This window comes from Anomaloglossus baeobatrachus, chromosome 10 (assembly GCF_048569485.1).
Source record: "Anomaloglossus baeobatrachus isolate aAnoBae1 chromosome 10, aAnoBae1.hap1, whole genome shotgun sequence".
NCBI lineage: Eukaryota > Metazoa > Chordata > Amphibia > Anura > Aromobatidae > Anomaloglossus > Anomaloglossus baeobatrachus.
In genome coordinates this window covers 58,308,573-58,333,727 of record NC_134362.1, presented here as the reverse complement: position 1 = coordinate 58,333,727, position 25,155 = coordinate 58,308,573, and the positions used below count along the sequence as shown (strand labels likewise).

Below are 25,155 nucleotides of genomic sequence, written 5' to 3'. Positions count from 1 at the left end.
CTGCTGTGGAGAAGATAAGAACCTGCAGGGAGAGCCTGCAGAGGACCTGGGAGCGATGCAGATGACCAGGGTCTACCTTTATTGGGGGGGTGAACTTACTCCCAACCTGTGTTTCCTCGAAAATAAGCCTTACCCCAAAAATAAGCCCTATAATGTATTTTTGTAGCAAAAAATAATATGACAGTGTCTTATTTTCGGGGCAACACGGAATGTAGCACCTGCTCAGCTGCAGCAGCATGGAGGGCATTATACAACAGTACTAAGCATTGTAGATGTGAATCCAGAACTGGGGTGAGATACAACACTTACTAGAAAGCAGCAGTATCCTCTGTTTGTCTCTCCGACTATTGCTTACTCTGTTGTTCCCTTCTACCAAGAATTGGTTTGTTGAAACAACATCTTTAATCCTAACACCATGAATATTTGCTAATCCAGTGAAAATCAAAAACCAGTACGTTCAGTATACGTAAAAGTAAATTATTGCACTTTATAAATCTTTAAATTAACTGATCAAAGGTCAAAACAGTGTAAAAAAAATATCAATATATTTTCCTAAAAGATGCCTACTCCTTAAAGCTGAAAACACATGTTCCCGGACATGGAGGTATTGGGGAACACAACTGACGATTACTCATATGGCTTGCCTGGCTTCTAAACACTTACTTTTATTAGTTTTGACCTTTATTTTTCAGTCATTCCGTATGTGAGCGCGATCACCTAGTATGAACTTTGCAGACACACCTACATTTTATTCGTTAATATTTACCTAAGTTGCATAACGAACAACCGAGTATATTTTCTCACATTTACAGTGTGTAACAGGGGTGGAATATTTCACTCCTAAACTTTGCAAAGCTCTTGTACGAAGACCATTTAAAGGAACAGCATGGATTTTCAAGACGAGAAGTAAGTTGTAAGCTCTAGGTCTGTTGCGGCTCGGAACTAAAGCAACTAATTATTAACTATTATACTGATGAATGCAAAGTATGTACAACATTGATTTACAACGTTTTAAAACAAATTCCATTTTCAGGTATGATATGGCACATTTAGGGATGGGTTGGCGGTACACTCGCAAAACTAAAAATAGTGGTAAATGTTTGTTTTTCAAAAAGCTAATTTGTAAAAAAAAGATATTGATAGATTCTGCATTTAAGGTTTTCTATATAACTAAGCATATTGTCATATTGTACAAACCTAAAACTAATGCTCACCTTTAACATGCAGATAATTTAGTCACTAGATCACTCTTGGACCATTGATGCCAAAGTAATAGTTTCCAACTCATTTTGCATAACTGAGAAAAAGTATTTTCTTTCTCTGTACATCACTGTTTCCATGTAAACAGAAATTACAGTCAGTAAAAGCGATTCAAGAGCAGCAAAAGGCATAAAAATAATCTAAAATTCAAGAACGTATTTAATTTGCACTTCCAAAATGCAGAGAGGAAAAAAAAGACAACAAAAAAAAAATGCAGTAACAGTTATATTTGTGGTAAAGGGACAGTTTTAGGAAACATTTTCAGAGCTGGCTCTTAAGAAAATTGGATTGCAGTAATTTCCGTGGTTTTTGTTTTTGTTTTAAGGCCGCTTTACACGCTACGATTTATCTGACGATCTCATTAGCGATGTGACACGCCCAGATCGTAGTTACGATTTGCCGAGATCGCTCATAGGTCGTTTATTAGCGGTCACACGTGACGATCTCACAAGCGACGCAAAATCGTTCAGCGAGATATTGTTTGACCAAGGCGGTCGTGTGGATGTTGTTCGTCGTTTGCAGGGTGTCAAACGTACCAATATGTCTGCTGCGTTCCAAACGATGAACAATATTTTGAAAGTGAACGTCATGTCAACGATCAACGATTGTCAACCTATTTGTGATTGTTCAGAGTCGCTCGTAAGTGTCACACGCAATGACATCGCTAACGATGCCGGATGTGCGTCACGAAATCTGTGACCCCGACGACATATCATCAGATAAATCATAGCGTGTAACACCGTCTTTAGGCTGTTATGTTCATTAAAGTCAATAGAGAATAAAAATAATAATAATAATAATATAGAATAGAGGGGGAAAAAAAATAATATATAAAATAGAAAACGCATGTTGATTAATGGGTTGTCCAGGCTTATTGGTGGAGGCACAACACCCAGTATGCCCACTGGTCAACTGAAATCTGATCAGCCAACAGCTGCATATAAGCACGGGCAGAACATACAGCCCTGTACATTGTTTAGTGGCCACTGCAATGTAATGATGTTTTTTAATGATGAGGGAGCACTACCATCCTCTGGTGCTTGGTATTCGAAACAAGCAGGTTGGACTTTCTGAAGGGCTTGAGTCATGTACCGAAGATAATGGAAGTTAGTAGGAAGACCTTCTGGAAAAATGCTCTTTCCATTGACCTCCATTATGCTTTGTACTCAAGTTGACCCCTTCGGCGTTTACTAACTGCTTAATGGAAGTCAGTAGGAAAGATCTACTGGAAAAATCATTGAGTTCCCCATTGACTTCAATTATACTTGGAACATGAGTCGCACCCAACCGAACTTCCGACCTGCTTGTTTTGAATACAGAGCACCCGAGCATGGCAGTGTTTGTTTATCATTACAAGTACCGAGCACCCCAGCATGGTAGTGGTCACTCATCATTACGAGCATCCAAGCATGGTAGTGCTCGCTCATCATTACGAGTACCGAGCACCCAAGCATGGTAGTGCCCACTCCTCATTACGAGTATCAACCACCCAAGCATGGTAGTGCCCACTCATCATTACGAGCACCCAAGCATGGCAGTGCTTGCTCATCATTACAAGTATCGAGCAACCTAGCCTGGTAGTGCTCACTCATCATTACGAGTATCGAGCACCCAAGCATGGCTGTGCTCACTCATCATTATGAGCACCCGACACGCAAGTAGGGCAGTGCTTGCTCATCATTATAAGTACCGTGTACACGAGCATGGTAGTGCTCACTCATCATTACGAGTACAAAGCACCAGATCATGGTAGTGCTTGTTCATCATTATGAGTATCGAGCACCTGAGCATGGTAGTGCTCACTTATCATTACGAGTACTGAGCACCTGAGCATGGTAGTGCTCACTCATCATTACGAGTACTGAGCACCTGAGCATGGTAGTGCTCACTCACCATTACAAGTACCGAGCACCAGAGCATGGTAGTGCTCATTCATCATTAATATCTTCCATCTGCTTGAATGGGAGATCGGTGTGCGTCCGGCACCTGCACACCCACCAATCAGCTGAAATCAGCTCAGCAGCGGCCAGATATAAACAATATATGGAGTGTAACGCGACAGCCCATATATTGCTTAGTGGCTGTAGCTGAGCACTGCCGATCTCAAATTGATGACCTATCCAAGGGAAAAGTCATCAATTGTTCAAGCATGACAGACCCTTTATAACTCAAAACCTAAATTCCCACCACAGATAAAAAAAATTTGTGCCATCAGTCTTTTTAATGCAGCACAATAATAATATCCTACTGCATATTATGAACAGTGGCACTATACTATCTTCACAAGAGACCTCCAAAATAATATCGGAACCTTTGCTATGGATTCATAGATATTAAATTCATTGCATGCATAAAAAGAGATCCCCCAAAATCTCTTGGCCATTTACTAATGGCCACAATGCTTAAATGTAGATAGATACATAGAATCCGTTAGTCAATGGTGGGGAAAAAGAGAGACAGGTGGTTAGTGCTCCCTTTAATAATACAATTAATCCATAACTATGATTCTTGCATTTTTTGGTGTTATTAGTCAAATGGCACAATATTTATTGTGCCATTTTGATTAATAATACAGCAGACCTGACAAATCCAATTTAAATTTTTGTGGTTGTTGTTTATTTTGCACCCATAACATTAGTTAAAGTAAATCTGTCACCAGATTTTGCAATACAAATAACAAGATCTCTTACACCTGACATGGCTGGTGTACTTACTTTGAAAATCCATGCCAGAATGACTGCATAGTCTTGATATCAACGAGAGCATTTTGTGAGTCCAGCCGTAACTAGAGCCAAAGTAAAAAATGGCAACGTGTATGGAAGTAATAAAAAAAAGTGCGCATCAACTATAACTAGCAAGGCTAATCCATAAACAATAAATACATCATATACAAATAGAGGCATACAAATAAAGCTCTTGGGTCTTAATGTAAATTCAATTTCGAGAGCCAACCCACCATATGCCAATTATAACATTAGTATCTTCTAATGTGGCACAGGGGGATTTGTGTCCCCTCAGACATCAGCGCCAAGATGTGACTGGTACCTCTGTTGGTCCAATAGTGTCCCTGTATACCAACTAGATAAAAGAAGGAAGAAAAAAAAATAATACAAAGAGGGGAGTTCATCACATACATATAAAATTGAATGAAAGAAAAAAGATAAGGTTGAAGAGGAAAAGAACTCTCCAAACCTTTACTGAAAACCTGCACACTCGCTTGTCTGCCACACTATACAAAGAGCAGGGATGGGCAACATGAAATCTTAACTCTATCAGAATATGAGGCACGTGGGGACACAAAGTCTCTTTCTTCATGTACAAAAAAGATAAGAAACAGTTGGCTGTACTTTTCCTATGGAACTGTATTGCTGGTATCATATAACTTGTGTTTGAGATTTGACCTAGTATGCATTGTAATTCTAAGGCTATGTGCCCACGCTGCGGATTTACTGCGGATTTTGCTGCGGATTTGCCGCGGATTTGCCGAAAATCTGCAGCAGCGGCACTTCCAAGCTATTTCAATGGCATTTTGGAAATGCTGTGTCCATGCTGCGGATTTTTCCGCTGCGGATTTGCCGCGGATTTTGATCCGGAAAAATCTGCAGCATGTCAATTGTTTGTTGCAGATTTGGTGCGGATTTTGGGTATAGAATGGGGAAAAAAAAAAAATCCGCGTCAAAATCCGCGGCAAATCCGCGGTAAATCCGCGGCAAATCCGCGGGTGCGGATTTGCCGCGAAAGTCGCGGATTTTCAGGCAGAAAAGTCCGCAGGTACATTCTACCGTGGATACATAGCCTAAATACTAAATACTTACATTTAGGTCCAGAAATATTTGGACAGTGATTTTAAATGATTACCAAAACAGAATCAAGATGAAGTTGTATAATCAATCTGGGCTTAACACTAGAACTACTGGACTCGTGACACCTATATAGAAATACATGGTGCAAAGTAGTCAAAATGACTACCTCAGTAGTTCTAGTGTTAAAGCGCCAACTCTCAGCTTTAATTTGGAAGTATTCGCATCATAATTGGAGCAAGGGTTTAAGAATTACAGCCCTTTTTGAGGAAGCGCAGAGATTGCCTCCTTTTCGAAGGAGGTCATCTCAGTCTTATCCTCCCTGCCCTTTTCCCTATATCCCTTGACCCACTTCTTTCTCTGCCTGTTTGGAGTCATGGATGAGGGGACTTGGTCACATCACCACCAGATTTTTTTTATGTGAGACCCTGTTCATAGCCAGAAGATGCGACACATCTGATGCGACAGGCCCGGCTTGGCGCGGCCCGGGACGAGAGAGAGATTTCCAGCCTTACCGTACTGTTACTGCCTTTTCCTCAGTCACCACAGCTCGCTGTTAAGTCCAACGTGAAATTATTCTGGTTTCCCATAGACTTACATTGGCAGCTAAACGGTTATAGTCTCATTGTGTATCATCCTAGAAGCCCCGAGACGAACAGTTAATTAATGATATGACGTTACGCATGTTTAATGGGCTTACTCAATTGGTTTATTGAAAGCTTATGTACATGCATACCATATGTTTTCATGTTGTATCTGTAAACTTCCTTTGCTGTTTAATAACGATGTTAAAAAAAAGAATTACAGCCCTTTACAATGTAGCAGCTTCTTTTTCAAGGGACCAAATGTAACTGGACAATTATCTCAAAAACTGTTTAATTAGCTGTATGGGCTATTCCCTCATTAATCCAACTACTAAGCAGGAAAAAGGTCTGGAGCTCATTCCAGGTGCAGCATTTGCATTTGGAAGCTGCTGCTGCTCTTCCCTGCCAAACCTAAATGGTTTCACCACCATGCACTCTTTGCAGCTTGATAGACAAGTATACAAATAATAACCTTTGTCTTTAAACAACCATTGACAAACCAAACTGCATTCTGCGCATAGACAATCCTTGAGAAAGGCTATATGTTTAGCCGAAACGCTGGATAACCCCTTATCAACACCTAATAAAAATCACATTTATTACCTCAAAGATATTTTTATTTCATCATATACAGTATGTGTGGTAAAGTTCTTTATATCCATTGGAAATTCTATTTTTCTTGTGAGCAACATTTAGTTGTTGAGCCAAGCTTATACTGCCTTATAGTACCAGCTGTTTAGTCTGTGCCAGCCGTCCTTCCAGTACCTTCTGTTCAGTCTGTATTAGCCATCTTGCCAGTACCTGCCTGCTAGTGTGTTCCAGCCATCCTGCCTGTACCTTAGTCCAAACCTACATTCCTGATCCCTGTAGTCAGCTGCACAGTACTGGGGACTGCCCTGGAGTGGTACCTGGCGGCTACCTTCCAGCACAAGCCTAACCTCACCATTACAGGCTCTAGTGAAGATGAAGTAGTCGATTACGTTATGCCCCTCCACGGTAATTCCGGACCCATAGTTCCCACCATCGTGACACTCAGATTATATAGCATTAACCTGCTGATAGATTACCTTTAAGGCAAAAAGACCCACAAACAAGCAATAACTGAAATCAGCTGTAGTAAAGAAGAGCAAAGCATCACAAAGGAGAGAACACAATGTTTGGTGATGACCACGGCTTCCAGACTTCAGGTAGTCATTATGGGGAGATAAGGTATGCACACCAGTGACTATGTAAGGGGAATACATGTAATAGCAGAAACTGCTGTGTGAATACTGACTTGAAAAATACAATAGCTATATGTAAGAGTGAAAATGTGAAAAATGGAACCTGCATTACTGCCATGAACATATGAATCAAGAGAAATTTAGCTACTGAATTGATCAATGCAATAGAGCCCCAACACTACGCCAAAGTATTTCTCTACGTTGGGGTCCCTAGCTTGTGTGTGTCCTCTCATGCAGTTAAAAAACCTACCGTGTATGGGAAGCTGAGACCCAGGCTATTTATGCGAAAGATATGGATTGGCAATAGGTGTAGTTGGAGAGGATTCACAAACGAAAAAATACTAACAAATAAGGAATAACGTTTGGAACACCATTCTAAGTCTGAACTGGGTGCAAAAACCTAAAAAAACATCACTATGGGGAGATAAGGTATGCACACCAGTGACTATGTAAGGGGAATACATGAAATAGCAGAAACTGCTGTGTGAATACTGACTTGAAAAATCCAATAGCTACATGCAAGAGTGAAAATGTGCAAAATGGAATCTGCATTACTGCCATGAACATATGAAATATGAAATTTAGCTACTGAATTGATCAATGCAATAGAGCCCCAACACTACGCCAAAGTATTTCTCCACGTTGGGGTCCCTAGCTAGTGTGTGTCCTCTCATGCAGTTAAAAAATTTACCGTGTATGGGAAGTTTTTCGTTTGTGAACCCTCCCCAACCACACCTATTGCCAATCCATATCATACGCATAAACCTCACCATCACAGGCTCTAGTGAAGATGAAGTAGTCTGGGTCTCAGCCTGGGTCTCAGCTTCCCATACACGGTAAATTTTTTAACTGCATGAGAGGACACACACAAGCTAGGGACCCCAACGTAGAGAAATACTTTGGCGTAGTGTTGGGGCTCTATTGCATTGTTCAATTCAGTAGCTAAATTTCTCTTAATTCATATGTTCATGGCAGTAATGCAGATTCCATTTTTCACGTTTTCACTCTTACATATAGCTATTGGATTTTTCAAGTCAGTATTCACACAGCAGTTTCTGCTATTTCATGTATTCCCCTTACATAGTCACTGGTGTGCATACATTATCTCCCCATAGTGGTTTCTTTAGGTTTTTGCACCCAGTTCAGACTTAGAATGGTGTTCCAAACGTTATTACTTATTTTTCAGGTAGTCATTGACTGCAAATGTGGCGCCCTGGACAAGCCAGGACATCACGGGTACTGCAACAACACACCCCACACCCCGGTTAGGAACATCGAGGTCAGACACAAATCCTTATTGCCTCCCTCCAGGGGCTGATGTCCACACCAGGTGGGGCGGGGCCAGGCGGTTGGCTCCACCCACCGAGGAGTTCACAGTCCTGGAGGCGGGAAAAGGAGGGCAGATCAGTTTTGGAGTTGAGTCAGGGAGGTGGTAGTAGAGGAGCTGACTGGCCGTGTCCGGGTACGTGGCCCGGGCACAGAAACAGCAAGGTTGGCAGACGGTGGTGACCGTCTGCAGGAGAGGCCGATTGACGCACAACCGTGAGGACCGCCGGTACCGAACCGGGGAGCGAAGAGAAGCCAGCACCATCCGGCAGGGCCTACGGACCCCAACCAGGCTAGGAGTCGCCGTTAAACCGGTCAAATCCGTCAGCGACGGGAACCTCCGGGGTTTCCCAGCAGTAAAGACCCGACTGAAGGCAACCGTCCAAACCGTGAGGGAGATAAAGCTACCGCCAGAGCTAGAGCTCCCAGGGCCAGAGCCTGCGGGCAAAGGAAGGGCTCCCTTAGCCAACATACCGCTGGGGAGCGGGCTATCAGTGGGAAGCCATTGGGGCCGAGAACAGAACACCGGTGCAGGGAGAGACAGTTACCGCCAACCTACCGGGAGTGACCGCCGCAGCCGTCTGTGGGACTCGTCCATCCAGCCGTTTGTTTCACCAGAGACTCTGTGTGCGTTACTGGCTGAGTGAGTACCACCGTGCCGTCTGGCACTGCGCTGCCCCGCGACCCTGCACCTGGCCAAGCCCCGCAACTCACCTTCTGACCTCCACCACCGGGCCCCGGGACCACCAAAACCCCCCTACCCACGGAGGGGAGAAAACATCTCAGCTGCTCCCTGTCAACGCTCCTGGGATCCCCGTACATAGCAGCGGTAGTGTCCCAACCTCACCACAAACCGTGGGTGGCGTCACGGACAATATCCCTAAACCAAACCACCCCTTTCACTCACGGGCGAGGAGCGCCGCTCAAGTCCATGGGGTCCGGCCCACCAATCGAGCCACCGACCGAGTGAGCAGCAGCAGCAGCCGGACCCGAGCAGTGGGTGAGCGCAGCGCCCTCCCCGCCCGCGACACAAAGGATTCACTACAAAGTATTAAAAATGAACATTTTATTCATCATAAAGTAAATTTTTCTAAGTACTTTTGAGCGCCTGAAATGAGGTTTTGTAGAAAAATTGTTGAAATTCCTAAACATTTCACAAGATATTTTTGTTCAACCCATTTAATTAAAGAACATGAAAGCCTATATTTCAATGGCATCTCAATTGTTTTTATTTAAAGGGAACCTGTCACCACTCTTTCGGCCTATAAGCTGCGGCCACCAACACCGGGCTCTTATATACAGCATTCTAACATGCTGTATATAAGAGCCCAGGCCGGGGTATAACATAAAAAACACTTTATAATACTTACCTAATGGTAGCGCTGTGGGCCTTATGGACGTCTCCGTTGTCCGGTCCCGGCTCCGCCTCTTTTGGCCATCTTTGTTCTCGTTCTTCTCTAGCCGCGGTGCATGACGCGTCCGACATCATCCACATTCAGGTCCTGAGCAGGGCAGATCAAAGTATTGTAGTGCGCCTGCGCAGGACCGGCGAGTGTGTATGACATAGCCACGTCATGCACACAGGCTTCAGAAAGAGGACGAAGATGGCCGAAAGAGGCGGCGCCGGCACCGGACAACGGAAATGCCCATATGGCCAACTGCGGGACCGTTAGGTAAGTATTATAAAGTGGTTTTTATGTTATACCCCCGGCCTGGGCTCTTATATACAACATGTTAGAATACTGTATATAAGAGCCCGGTGGTGGTGGCAGCAGCTTATAGGCCAAAAAAGTGGTGACAGGTTCCCTGTAAAAATAAAAAATAGTGGCCTGCAGAGCTGAAATCACAAAGACTCGGTCACTATCCAAACATTTCTGGACCTAACTGTAAATACCAATGTAAGATTTTGGAAGCCTGCAACTGTTAATAAGTGGTTATTAAATATTGTACAGTATATAGAGTATGTGGACTTCATTTAAGGCAATTTTTTTCTTGACTTATATAGGTGGCTAAAAATTGTTTTTTTCAGTTTTGTTTAATAAACAAAATTACACAGTTTGTCTTCTATAGCCTCTATAATTGGTCTGTCCGTTGCTGGATACAGAATAAGTTAACTGAAGAATGGTCAGTGAGCGCATTCTAATAGGCCTTCTGTCATTTCAGCCCCTAGCAGCTGAAATATAACTACATGAGAATTGAACTGAACTTTCTGGTTATAAATCAGCTGAGAGGAGCTCACAAAGGATGGTAAGGGCCCATCCCACGATCAGTGTTAGTAGCATTTTGGATGCAGCGTGGTTTCCCTGTTTCCAGAACGCTGCGTTGTACAGTATAAGCACAGTGGAAAGGATTTATAGAAATCCCATGGCCACTGTGCTTTTTATGCTGCATAAACTGACCTGTGATGCGGATTTCTTATCCACAGCATGTCAATTTCTTGTGCGGTGACGCTTGTCTCCTGCGCAGGACAGCGCAGTAGATGCAGAGAAAATATGCTGCGTCCAGAACACCACATAACCTTGATTGTGGGCACGTACCCTAAGGGGTACTTTGCACGCTGCGATGTCGAGCGCGATAGTCCCCGCCCCCGTCGCAGGAGCGATATTTTGTGATTGCTGCCGTAGCGAACATTATCGCTACGGCAGCTTCACACGAGCTTACCTGCCCTGCGACGTCACTCTGACCGGCGACCCGCCTCCTTATTAAGGGGGCGGGTCATGCGGCGTCATAGCGACGTCACACGGCAGGTGGCCAATAGAAGCGGAGGGGCGGAGATGAGCGGGACGTAAACATCCCGCCCCCTCCTTCCTTCCGCAGAGCCGGCGTTAGACGCGGTGACGCAGGTAGGAGATGTTCCTCGCTCCTGCGGCTTCTCACACAGCGATGTGTGCTGCCGCAGGAACGAGGAACAACATCGTACCTGTCACTGCTGCCAAATTATGGAAATGTCGGACCTTCCACCGATGATACGATAACGACGCTTTTGCGCTCGTTAATCGTATCAAAAAGGATTTACACACTACGATATCGACTGCTACGCCGGATGTGCGTCACTTTCGATTTGACCCCACCGACATCGCAGCTGAGATGTCGTAGTGTGCAAAGCCCGCCTAAGAATTGTAAGCTATACCATCAGAACAAGCTCACTGACAGATTCTCAGTTAACTTATTTTGCAACCAACAATGCCAAATGCAACACAGAAGCTATAGAAGGCGAACACTGCAAACAATTAAAACCCAATTGCAAACAATTATTTTGATGTATTAAAAAAAGATGTCCATATCCTTTAAATGGGCCTTCAGTTACATTGTTGGAGGCGTCCTTAAATGATAAGTGAAAAAAGTTTAAAAGTGCAAACAACTAATTGAGGTTGACCATACGCATTAGATAGCTATCAGTCGAATGATGCTTAGGCCAAATGTTTTACTGTCAGTCATCTCAGCCGACACTGGGTTCACTCGGCCGATTGCTGCCGTGTTCTCTATGGGAAAGCAACCAACTGACACTACTGCCAGCAGCTTATCTCAGGCAGAATAATGCGAGGTCAGAGATGTACGATCGCCATCTCTCCCGATTATCAGTCATCCAACACCCCCATAAACATTAGTTCATAGAAGAACAGCGGCACACTTGAATCGTGAAAGTTTTCATTTTTCACTGATCCAGGTGTGTAAAAATAACATCTACAGTGTGTTCGTGGAAACAGGGGGAGAGTGTGCAGATAGAAGCAATGAGCCGGATGACGGCCATTTCATGCCGATCAGTGGTTCTACAGGTCCACTATACACATTAAACCGACGGCCGAACCCATTGACATTGATGTGTTCAGCCAACATTAGTTTAATGTGTATGAGGGGCTTAAGGAGACCTGGAAATCAACTTATAGAAGGTTCAAGATCTTGAAAAATTCCGTCATTTATTGTCAATGGTGCGATCCTTTGTTTTCTGTCCCCAGCATTACAATAGATGCATTACCTTTATAGTAATCATTCAAAAACATTTCTGTCAAATATGTTTAAAGATTAGGTATTTTTTTCATTATACATTTCACCTAAAGGTGTCTCCTTCTGCTACAATCAAAAGTTAACTGATAAATGTTTTATTGCTGCCAGTCCCTGTTGCGGGCAGGGGACAGACCACGGCAGGGGGGCTGCTCGAGACACTCGGATCCGGGGTCGTGGCGGTGGCTCGAGGGGAAGCCGGACCCGGGCCTGAGCACCCGTCCGTCGCCCACAAGTGAAAAGGGGGATTATTATATAAGGGAGGTTTTGTCTGTGACGCCACCTATGGTGTGTGGTGATTGTTGGTGACACCGCCGCTGCCACTGGGGTGATGCCCGGGACCGATGGAGTGGGGCAGCTGGATGTTATCCCCTCCACGGGTAGAGGAGGTGTTGTCCCGGGGCCCCAATACACATGGTAAACCAAATTGCCAGTGACCGGTGACCTCTGGCGGGTGTGTTCGGATCCCACACCCTGGTACAGCAGACAGGGGTCCCTTCCTCCTGCACTTAAGGGGGCTTTACACGCTGCGATATCGTTAGTGAATTATCGTCAGGGTCACATTGTTTGTGACGCACATCCGGCGTCATTAACGATATCGCAGTGTGTGACAAGTACGAGCGACCTTAAACAATGGCAAAAGCGGACAAAATCGTTTGCCGCGGAGAGGTCGTCCTGAAACCAAAAATCATTCTCTGCTTATTAGCGATGTTGTTCCTCGTTCCTGCGGCACCACACATCGCTGTGTGTGACACCGCAGGAGCGACAAACATCTCCTTACCTGCCTCCACCGGCAATGCGGAAGGAAGGAGGTGGGCGGGATGTTACGTCCCGCTCATCTCCGCCCTTCTGCTTCTATTGGACGCCTGCCGTGTGACGTCGCTGTGACGCCGCATGACCCGCCCCCTTAGAAAGGAGGCGGTTCGCTGGCCAGAGCGACGTCGCAGGGCAGGTAAGTCCATGTGACGGGTTAAAGCGATGTTGTGCGGCACAGGCAGCGATTTGCCTATGTCGCACAACCGACGGGGGCGGGTATGATCGCTTGCGATCTCGCTAGCGAGATCGCAGCATGTAAAGTACCCTTTAGTGTTTGTGTCCTTTTTGTTAACTACTCCGCGTAAAACGAGGAAATCCACTCCCGGTGATACTGTGTGTTGGGAGCTGTGGCCCGCGAGAACTGACCCGTGGGATCTTAGCAAGCAATTGCGGAGCCCAATCCCCCTTGTTGGGCTTCGGTCTCGCTCTATCTGGGCCTCCTGTGGGACAAGACCTGAAATCTTATCCCCGGCTTGTCAATTAGTAAGATGCGTGAAGCTGTCCTTGCTCTAGGGTCCAGATACCCTGTCGTGCACGGCCTACGGACTGGATTCCCGCTGTCGGTACCGGCAGGCTACAACCCTGCCCCGGTCCACTTAAGGTCTCCCACGACCGGATCTCCGTCGCTTGTGGCCCTGTCTGCCGACTGCCACCTAGTCAGTTTGTCAATAGTCTGGTAGTCTAGGAGCTCCAACTCCTGACTACCCTGTCACTTTACACTCCTCTATTTCTTTCTGTCTGTCTGTGTCTGTGTCTCTGCCCCTCCAATAACACCTCAGAACCCCTAGGTGGGCATCGCCATCCGCTTGTCCCCGCCCACTGGTGTGTTCCTATTGTCATGGGGGGTGACTAGGCTTTGCTGGCTGATGTTGTGCACCAGGATGTGGCGTTGTGATGGAGAACCAAAGAAGAGGGACTCCTGCACCTAGAAGAGGGGTGCAGTCATCTGTGACACCCTGATTTTGTCAGGGCATCACACTCCCCCTTGGTAGAACACAGCCCGTCCTCGGGCTGTCCGGCCACTGACATTTATTAAACTGCTTCTGCAAATGTAAAAAGGTATAACAGAAAACATTATATACATTTCATCCCTTCACAGGGAGGCACATTGCTTAAACGTTGCAAACAATTCCATTCCACCAGTCCAACCCAAAGAGTCCCAGTGTCCCAGAATCCTCTGGCCTGGAGGTTAGCCACCAGTTTAAGTAGTGACTGGGCCTCGGCCAACTCTACCGCAGGCCCTTCCTCCAACTAGTCCTCTCCAGTGGGAGTCACAGTCCTGGTGGGCAGAGGAATAAGAAGGCAAATGGGGGGTATTTACAAGAACCCAAGAAAATTTTTGGGTGGCCTCTGCCAGTGCTGAGGCCATGGTCCATAAAAACAAACAAAGGGAAAGTAGGGGTTAAACAGAGAAAAGGAGGTAGCCGGGTTCCGCTACCTAATTACTCCTTCTCATTTTCATGGAGGTGACGGTGGGAGGCGAGGCATGGCTTTTCATCCACCATCACCCATTTCTTTATACCGAGGGCAAACCACCCCCACTCTCCACCATGCCGGGTGTAGCTTACTAAGTCCCTGGGTTCCAGATACCGATCTGGATGTCCAGTGGGCAAATGAGGGGCTACATCCCTCCGGGGCACAAAAATCTCGACTTCCAGTCCCAGTTCGTAGATGAACCCCCACCCTTTTCAGGGGTCAAAGTGGTGGATCTGTCCTCTGTATGTCGGGCCCCTGACCCGGAAAGTGGCTTGCCGCAGACAGTCATTTTCCCGGTAGGTCCGGACAATCACTCCAGCTCTCTTTTTCTCCCAAGCGGCTATCTCCCTGCGGAGCTGCTGCTGCCGCTCCCAGTATGGGGCACAGTTCCCATGCTCCTCCTCCTGCTCAGGAGCCAGGCCTGCTCGGATGCCCTCGGCGCCGGCTACAACCGGCCTCTCATGTTGCCGTGAGCCCCACCGATCAGCGGGCTGCTCCTCACTCTTGCAGGAACACACCAGCTGCTCCTCAGCCGGGAAGGGAAGCCTGGAAAATATGGGCGCGGCAGCCTGAGTAGAGACAGGGACAGGTGCCGCCTGCGTAATGGCCTGGCTCAGGGCTGGGACGGATGTCTTCAGCAATGCGGCCAGGCTCGGGGCCGGGTCAGACGTCATCAGCGGTGCGGCCAGGCTTGGGGCCAGGTCAGATGTCATCGGCGCTGCGGCCTGGCTCAGGGCCGGGTCAGATGTAATCAGCGCTGCGGCCTGGCTCGGGGCCGGGTCAGATGTCATCGGAGCTGCGGCCTGGCTTGGGGCCGGGTCAGATGTCATCGGCGGTGCGGCCTGGCTCGGGGATGGGGCAAGTGCCGGGGTGGTTGTGAGGACAAGGCCTGAGGACCCAGTAGCTGGATCCTCCTCCATAGAGGCTACGGATTCCGCTACCGCAGGCTGAGGCAACGGGTTGGTCGGGACGTTGGCCGTGGGCAGGGGCGGTGAAGGAAGTATCGTGGCGGACAGGAGCAGGCCGGGTCCCTCAGCCGGGCAGGCCGGTTCCTGGGGAACATAAGGGCATGGGTCTCTGCTTACCCGATCCTCAGAGGTCATCTCCACTTCACGCACTCGAATGGTTGCAGCCATGTCCTTCATCGCCGACGTCCACTCCGACAGCATAAAGTAAACTTGGGCCCTGATTTTCTGGCACATCCTCTTGGTCTGTTCCTCCACCCAGTCAGCAGTCCCGGGAACAGGACTTTCCGGGCACCGTCTGCTGGGCTGCGCTAACATCCTGCCGCCTTGGTGTCCAGGAACAGGTTTCTGCAGAGTCCTGGCTTCCCTGCACTTAATCAGTTCTGGTCACATGCCGCTCTCTCGTCCTCACCCTTGGTTTTACACAGCAGCCTCCAGCTGCGTTCACAGGAAGGTGGGCAGAGTTTCAGACTCGCGCTCTTTTCGGGGATGAAGATGGTGACGTTGTCCTTTTTAGCGCCGAAATGGCGGGCAACATGGTGGCGGTCCGAAAAATTGCAGCATTTCAAGGGTCAACAGTCCAGGAAAGGCGCACTTCACCCTGGTTAGTGGATGGGGTAAGTATCCTGTTCGTGACGCCAAGTTGTTGCAGGCAGGGGACAGACCACGGCAGGGGGCTGCTCGAGACGCTCGCATCCGGGGTCGTGGCAGTGGCTCGAGGGGAAGCTGGACCTGGGCCTGAGCACCCGTCCGTCGCCCACAAGTGAAAAGGGGGATTATTATTATGAGGGAGGTTTTGTCAGTGAAGCCACCCATGGTGTGCGGTGATTGTTGGTGACACCGCTGCTGCCGCTGGGATGATGCCCGGGACCGATGGAGTGGGGCAGCTGGATGTTATCCCCCTCCACGGGTAAGGGAGGTGTTGTCCCGGGGCCCCAATACAGGTGGGATGGTGCTGCGGAGCGCAATCTGCAGGGTTGGACCAGACGGTGTTGGTGTACTCACAGTTCCTGAATAAATTCACACAGAGTCCAGATGGTAAACCAAATTGCCAGTGACCTCCGGTGGGTGTGATCGGATCCCACACCCTGGTACAGCAGACATGGGTCCCTTCCTACTGCAGTTAGTGTGTTTGTGTCATTTTTGTTAACTACTCCACGTAAAACGGGGAAGTCCACTCCTGGTGATACTATGTGTTGGGAGCTGTGGCCCGCGAGAACTGACCCGTGGGATCTTAGCAGGCAATTGCGGAGCCCTATCCCTCTCGTTGGGCTCGCTCTATCTGGGCCTCTTGTGGGAAAAGACCTGAAATCTTATCCCCGGCTGGTCAATAAGTAAGGTGCGTGAAGCTGTCCTTGCTCTAGGGTCCAGATACCCTGTCGTGCACGGCCTCCGGACTGGATTTCAGCTGTTGGTACCGGTGGGCTACAACCCTGCCCCGGTCCACTTAAGGTCTCCCACGACCGGATCTCCGTCGCCTGTGGCCCTGTCTGCCAACTGCCACCTAGTCAGTTTGTCAGTAGTCCGGTAGTCTAGGAGCTCCAACCCCTGACTACCCTGTCACTTCACACTCCTCTCTTTTCTTTCTGTCTGACTGTCTGTGTCTCTGCCCCTCCCATAACACCTCAGAACCCCTAGGTGGGCATCGCCATCCGCTTGGCCCTGCCCACTGGTGTGTTCCTATTGTCATGGGGGGTGACTAGGCTTTGCTGGCTGATGTTGTGCACCAAGATGTGGGGTTGTGATGGAGAAGCAAAGAGGAGAGACTCCTGCACTTAGAAGAGGGGTGCAGTCATCTGTGACACCCTGATTTTGTTAGGGCGTCACATCCGCACTCATCACAAAAACAGGGGTGCCATATCTCTATGAATGGAAATGGCAAGTGCACATGCAGATTGTCATTCTATTTATTGTCTGTTGGACAGATGGAGACAGCTGAGCACAGGATTCAAGCACAGCTAACATCACAAAATTGTTTTACCATCTAAAATGAGGACAATTGCCAATCTTATGACATTAGTTTTGCATTCCTCTGGAGCAACATGCGCAGGACAATTTGATCTATGTGGGTGAAAGTTCTTTTTCAGTCTTTTACTGTAAGGTTCTATTTACACTTTTCCTCACATTCCGTACATGAAATGAACTTTGGATACCACATACCAGCAATAAAGCAATTTTATTACGCACTCATAATATTTAAAGAAAATGCGTTCTTAGTTTTTGGTTCGACACAAGAACATGGGGAAATGATAAAAGCAAACAGGTTGTGAGAAACTTTGAAAAGTTTGTATTTTTGTATACACATCCACTTAGCTCTGACCCTAGACATTTTTCAATACTTAGCACAATTTAATCCAATCTATGTACTATGCATAAGGGTATTATTTCAAATCTGAATCTTGCTACAATTCCACGTCAAAGGGGAAAGGCAGAATGTAAATAAATATCTACAACAAACGGAAAGAGAAATTGAACAGGTTGGTTTTCAACTCGTGCAAACCAAATGTTTTTCCCAATATTATCTTTAACTATGGTTTACACAGCCCTAAAGAATTGGTAAACAGAAATAGAAATGAAAGCTGTCAGCAACTCAAGTATTTGGTAATCTGTTATATCATGTCAATAACCTATGTGCCAATACAACTCCAATGATTTTGTCACTCCCTGAGGAAGCAACAAGCGAAACGCGCATTGGGGTGCGTGGCAGGGGAGTAGGAGAGCAATATAATTATGTACGTTTTTATGCTTACTTAGTTACATCTTTCATAGCATTGGCCACTTTAGCTATTTTTTTGCTTATTTTGCCCAGTTTTACATAAGTATTGGCACCTTTATTATTCATTTGCAAAACCAGTTTATGGACTGGCACTTTAATCTATATACCGTAGGTAATATAATTGGCTGTTACTTCCAGTCATAAAGACGGTCATGTTCTATCTGGTCTATATACACATGTATTTATCATTTCCTATGCTCTGATTAGTGTTATAGATTGATATACAGTAGATTAATAATTTGGCTTTTGTTAATTTATAAATGTATTTATATATTGGGGGGGGGGCTCATTCTTGACTATTATTACCATCTTTTGAACTATTCACCACCTGTTGCACTCCTGCTCCCCGAGCCCTACTTCCTTTTAATTTGTCCATGTCTTATGCTTTTAACATTTTTTTTTATTTTGTAGTTACAGTATAATACAAAAATTCTATTTTAACATATGAGATTTATTGTACATTCTTTGGGTCCTAGGTTAGTTGTTTTGCACCTCCAATGATTGTCTACCAACCATTATTCTTCTCCACTTCTCCCGACAAGTGCAAGCTCTGTTTGGTTCAGTGTTTATGCGTTTTCAATGGGGAGAGGACACTACTGGCCAACTCTGCTGGTGTTTTATCTAGCCTGAGTACAAAAAGAATCATGAGTTGGAATAAATGGCGGGTTAGGCTGCATTACTCAAATGTGTGCAGACACCCAACAGGCTGAATTTTAGTGTAGCACTGGCAAGTGTAATCCACTTCAATACAGGATTATTGCAATGTACTATAAAAGTAATAAAAGGATCGCAAATTCAAGCGTTAGTGCAATAGCAATTAACATATAAAAAGTTCAATACAGTTTACTGGATGAAAAGTTATAACCTCACTTTACCCTTATAAATGTTTCATTCTGGAAAAAAAAACGGTCAGAAGGTATGACTCCCATTAAGGCTAGTTTCACACTTGTGTTGGTTGGCTTCCGTAGCATTGCGTTGTGTTACAGATGCAACGGATGCGTTGCATATAGTGGCACAACGGATGCTACGGATCGTACAAAACAACGGAAAGCTTTTTTTTTTTTTTTTTTATTTTCTTCTTTACAGTTTTACCGGCAGCAGACTATTGTGAACGATCAGCTGATCGCTCTCAATAGCCGGCGGCCGGTCGCTCAGCTGAGCGCTGTCACTTGCCGGCGGCCGGGCGCTCAGCTGAGCGCTCTCACTCGCCGGCGGCCGGGCATGCCACCGGGCGGGAGCTCAGCTGAGTGCTGTCACTTGCCGGCGGCCAGGCATGCCGGCGGGCGGGCGCTCAGCTGAACGTTCGGGCACCGCGAGACAAAAAAAAGTTTGTGATTTAAAAAAAAAAATAAATAAAAAAAAAAGAGCATGCGCAGTGAAATCCTGAGGATTCCGCTGCGCAAAACAACGTTAAATGCTGCGTTCCTCCCGCTGGGCGGAAGCAACGGAGCGTCGCCCAGCGGAAGCAACGCAGGTCCTTTTGGTACAATCCGTCAACCATACAAGTCTATGGGAAACAGCGTGATCCGTTAACGGATTCCGCTATTTTCCAAAAGGGCGGATTGTAACGGAAAGAAAACAACGCAAGTGTGAAAGTACCCTAATCTAGACAAAAAGACTGACAGCACTCCCAAAACTGCAATGTGAACTGAGCATAACTGAACATGACATAAAATTTCAAAAAAGAGACACAACCTTTATAGGGCTGTGTCATTAAAGTACTTTATTGCTGGTGACTAAAGTTCATTTCATGTGCACATCTCCAGTCCATCCTTAACTCTGTTGCCCAACTGATCCACCATACTTCTCGCTACTCCCCCACTTCTCCTTTAGGCAGATTCCTTCATTAGCTCCCAATTCTGCACTGTATCCAGTTCAAACTACTAACTCTGACCACTGACCTACAAAGCCGTCCATAATTTGTCTCCTCCATATATCTCCGAACAAATCTCCCGTTATACTTCAACACGTACTCTCCAGTCTTGCCAAGATTGCTTTCTATCTTCCATGCTTATCCGTTCCTCATACAACCAAATTTAAGACTTCTCTCGAGTATCCCCTGTTCTCTGTAATTCGGTGCCTCAACACGTCAGATTATTTGCTACACTTGCAAACTTCAAACGGAAATTGAAAACACATCTGTTCAAAAATGCCTACAGTCTGCAATGACCCCACCGCTTCACCACCGCCTGAGCTGCCACCTCACCCCCATCAGAGCTGCTGCCTCACCACCGCCGGAGCTACTGCCTCACCCCCATCAGAGCTGCCGACTCACTACCGCCTGAGCTGACGCCTCACCCCCATCAAAGCTGCCAACTAACTACCGCCGGAAGTGCTGCCTCACTACCCCACCTTCTGTCTGCTCCTCATTATCCTATGGAAATGTAAGCCCTTTCCCTCAGTACAAGTCTGTCTATTGTAACTTGTATATGTATTTTGTATGTAACCCCATCTCATGTACAGCGCCATGGACTCAATGGTGCTCTATAAATAAATATTAATAATAATGTGCCAAAGGTGTGACTAGTGACTTATGTGTCGCCCTGGGCAAGCCAGGGGACACAGGTCACACACCACCACACCCCACACTTCAGGTAGGCACATCACAGCTAACCAGAAATCCTTGTTGCCTTCCTCCAGAGGTTGATGATGCACACCAGGGGGTGGGCCAGGCGGTTGGCTCCGCCCACCAAGGAGCTCACAACTCTGGAGGCAGGAAGTAACCAGGCAGATAGCTCAGGCAGGGCAAGTGAGAAGAGCTCAGGGAGAGCTTGAGTGAGGAGTTCTGTCAGGGAGGAGGAAGTGGAAGGAGTGGAGGAGTAGCCCAGGCAGGGCTAAAGTAAACAGCAAGTGGAAAGTGAAGAAAGGAAAAGTGGAAAAGGAGGAGAGCCAGAAGTGGTGACAGAGCAGAGAGTGTGCAGAGCCTGAGAGCCCAGCTTTGTGTAGGGCCAGGACAGCAAGGTCAGCAACGGCGGTGACTGTCTGGAGGGGGACCATTTGGAAGTTCCTGGAAGGACCCCGTTGGCTGTGTGCCCGGTGGTCTGGAGCAGTGTTCCGAAGGACAGTCAGCACCAGGGCAGGGGCCTCTCGGACCCCGGCAAGGCTAGGAGTCGCCAGATTTGCCAAATCCGTCAGTGACGGGGACGCAGATCCCCCAACAACCAAGTCCCGATTGACGGCAACAGCCCGACCATTACCGGGGAGACACCGCCACCGCCAGGGCACAAGTTTCCCCAGGGCCAGCGCCTGCGGGCAAAGTGTAGAGCTCCTCCGGCCCAGATTGCAGTCGGGGAGCGGGTAACCGGAGGGAATCCACCGCTACCATCAGACAACACAGGTGCAAGGAAGAGGGACATCACCGTCACCTACCGGGAGTGCAGGTGCAGCCGTCTGTGGGACCGTCCTACCAGCCGTTGGTTTACCGTACAGACTGTGTCCGTGTGTCAGGCTGAGTGAGTACCATAGTGCCGCAAGGCACAGCGCTGCCCCCGCGTCCCTGCGCCCTCCAGGCCCCACACTTCACATCTCATCACCGGGCCCCGGGATCACCAACCCCTACCCACGGAGGGGCAACACAACACCTGGCTGCTCCGCATCACCATCCCCGGGACCCCCACACTGAGCAGCGGTGGTGCAATCACCACAACCGTGGGTGGCGTCACGAACTATAACAATCTCCACACCCAACAAACATCCCCTTTCACTCACGGGCGAGGAGTGTCGCTCGAGAAACCCCGGGATCCGGCCCACAGCTCGAGCCACCAGGAGCAGCTGCCGGACCCGAGCAGAAGGGGTGAGCGCGGTGTGCTGACACCCTCCTCCCCGCCCGCGACAACTTGGCGTCACGAACAGGATCTTACCGCTCTGCCGTCAGGTAGAGGTGCGCCTTGTTACCGCCGGAGGCATCCGGCAGAAAAATTTCAGAAGCCGCCATCTTTGGCGCGAAAAGTTCCCGCACGAGCGTCTTCTCGAGCAGTAGAGGCGCGAAGGCCAAAACCCCGCCCCGAGAGAGGAGGGGCCGGAAAGAGCTAAGGGGGACGGAAACAAGATGTCTGCGCCCGACGGAGCCGCTGGAGGAGCGGTGGTCGCAGCCGCAGCGGCACCCGCGGATGGGAATGGGCCTGCCCAGGTCCCGGTCGTACCGGCGGGAGGTGCCGCGGCCCCCGCGCTTTCTCCGGTCATGCCGTTTTCCTTGCCCTATGCGCCCGGAGCTGCCTGGCTACCGCAGTATGACGGGAAACCGGATGCCCTACAGGCCTTCCGGAAAAAGCTTAACCCGTTGCTAGAACTGTACCCCCTGACCGATAAGCAACGAGCAGCGATAGTGCTAGGCCAGCTAACCGGCGCGGCGGAGCAGGAAGCGGAGACCTGGACCGAGGGGGACCGGCTCTCTGTAGCCACCATCTTCGAGAAGCTACAGACTGCCTTCGAGACCCGGACTGAAGCTGAGCTGAGGATGCAGTTTTACCAGTGCCGGCAACGAGCTGGAGATAGCATTCGGGACTATGCTCTACGTCTGCAGACCGCCCTCCGCACGCTGAAGCGGGTGAACTCTATTAATGAGGCGGATAGCAACAAGATGTTAGTGGAGCAATTTGCGCAGGGGATGAGGTCCCCTGAGGATCGTAAACAACTCCGGCTGTGGGCCCTGGAACACCCTGATGTGGACTTTGCTGTGTTAAAGGAGCGGGCTATCAAGGCACTACAGCCCCCAGCTGCTGAAGTCCTGGAACCCGTCCCGTGGCCCGTCGAGACAGCTCCCGTTGCGGCGGCCTCCGCCAAACCAACCTCCTTAATACCTGCAGCCCCGAGCAGAACCGTGGAAGAACTGGCAGCCCAGGTCCGTCGCCTGGACGGAGACCTTGCCAAGATCCTTGCTGCGCTACAACCTCTGACCAGATCTCAGCCTCCAGCGCAGATACAGCTTGCTGACAGTCCCGAAGATGTTCCCTGGATGCAGCGGAGAAGCGCTAACAACCCGCGGAGCAGACCCCCAATCTGCTACAAGTGCCGTAAGCCGGGCCATATTTACCGACAGTGCCCGTTAAACGAGCAACCCCTGGGGCCCCGGGCCAATCCTCAGGAGTAGAACACCGTGGCCCCCCGGACTGGCGAGACGGATATGTCGGGGCCTGCCCTATCATCCCCGTGGCTGTGGACGGCATACCGGTGATGGCTCTCTTGGACACTGGATCACAGGTAACCACCATACCGTACACGTTGTATCGGCAGTATTGGGCCACAGACGAGCTGGCGCCTCCAGACAATAGTATAAATTTGATTGCCGCTAATGGACTTCCATTGACCCAGGTGGGGTATAAACAAGTGGCTATGACAGTGGGGCAAGTTGAACTGCAACAGCAGGGTATGATTGTGATCATGAATGAACCCAGTGATCATAACCCGAAAATAGTGCTGGGAACCAATGTGATGGAACACTGCATGGCTGATGTGTTGAACCTATTGCAACAGCTAGCCGCCACAGCGGCGGGGAGCCGGCAGAGGGCTGTGCAGCGTGAGATCCGCGCCCTGATGTACCGCCAGCATGTAAGCTCAACAGGAGGGGAGATTGGTGGAGTGAGAGTGATGGATGTTGCTCCGTTGACTGTGCCCCCTAGGAGTGAGATGATGATCTGGTGTAGGGCAGCAGTAGGGCCTCAGGGGCGTGACTACCCTGCGATGATGGAGCCCATGCCCTCCGAACACTGGCCCACTGTAGTGGCCGCCCGAGGGGTGGTAGATGTGAAGAAAGGGAGAGTGCCCGTGAGAGTGTTGAATTGTGGGGAGGAAGAAGTCAGGCTCCCCCGGTATGCCACCATTGCCAAGCTGCTCACCCTGGACCCTCACACTATCCATGAAGCCAGTCCATCCACACTCCCACCTACCCCCAGCACTTCCCCATCCCAGGGGGACACAAAGGAGTGGCACCAACAGCTACATGTAGGCACTGATGATACCCCTACACATCACAGGGCCGGGGTACACAGGGTGGTGCAGGAGTACGAACAGGTTTTCAGTAAGCACCCCCTAGACTTTGGGCGGATCAAGGGGGTTCAACACCACATTCCCACAGGTGAACATCCCCCTATCAAAGAGAGGTATAGACCTATTCCCCCTGCACATTACCAGTGTGCCAAAGATATGTTGAGGAATATGAAGGAGGCAGGGGTTATTCGGGACAGCTGTAGTCCCTGGGCCGCTCCGTTGGTACTGGTCAAGAAGAAGGATGGTACCATGCGGATGTGTGTGGACTACCGGAAGATCAACCAGATAACCCATAAAGATGCCTATCCCTTACCTCGAATTGAAGAGTCTTTGGCTGCACTGAGAACCGCAAACTACTTCTCGACCCTTGACCTCACCAGCGGATACTGGCAAGTGGCCGTGGCCCCAGAGGACCGGGAGAAGACCGCCTTCACCACCCCGATGGGACTCTGCGAATTCAATAGCATGCCGTTTGGGCTGTGCAATGCCCCTGGGACCTTCCAACGGTTGATGGAGTGCTGTCTGGGACATTTAAACTTCGAGACCGTCCTGCTGTATTTGGATGATGTGATTGTTTATTCCCAGACGTATGAAGCCCATCTGGAGCACCTGGCCGAGGTGTTCGCGTCCCTTGCCCAGTACGGGATGAAGTTGAAGCCCTCAAAATGCCACCTGCTGAAACCCAGAGTGCAGTATCTAGGGCATGTGGTGAGTGCGGACGGTGTCGCCCCCGACCCTGAGAAGATTACTGCCATCCAGAGCTGGCCGAGACCAACTACAGTGAGGGAAGTAAGGCAGTTCCTGGGTCTGGTGGGGTACTATCGGCGCTTTATAAAGGGATACACGAAGATGGCTGCCCCCATGCAAGATCTCCTCGTGGGACAGACCAAAGGTGGTAGACCCAGTGGAGCCCCACTGTCGTGGGAGGACAAGCATGAGGAG

The 25,155-nt window shown here is 48.6% G+C and overlaps 2 protein-coding genes across 5 annotated transcripts in view; one reads left to right on the top strand and one right to left on the bottom strand.

Annotated features, from left to right (window-relative positions):
* SLC25A45 (solute carrier family 25 member 45) overlaps positions 1–25,155 on the bottom strand; it is a 116,104-nt gene that overhangs the window by 30,553 nt on the left and 60,396 nt on the right. The gene's annotated exons all lie outside the window — the stretch shown is intronic.
* The window catches only part of LOC142254939 (sulfotransferase 1 family member D1-like), a 63,740-nt gene continuing 39,404 nt past the window's right edge, over positions 820–25,155 (top strand). Inside the window, exon 1 of the mRNA XM_075326304.1 lies at positions 820–906. Within this exon, the coding sequence (XP_075182419.1) occupies positions 887–906 (20 nt within the window). The 5' untranslated portion in view covers positions 820–886. The remainder of the gene's footprint in view (positions 907–25,155) is intronic.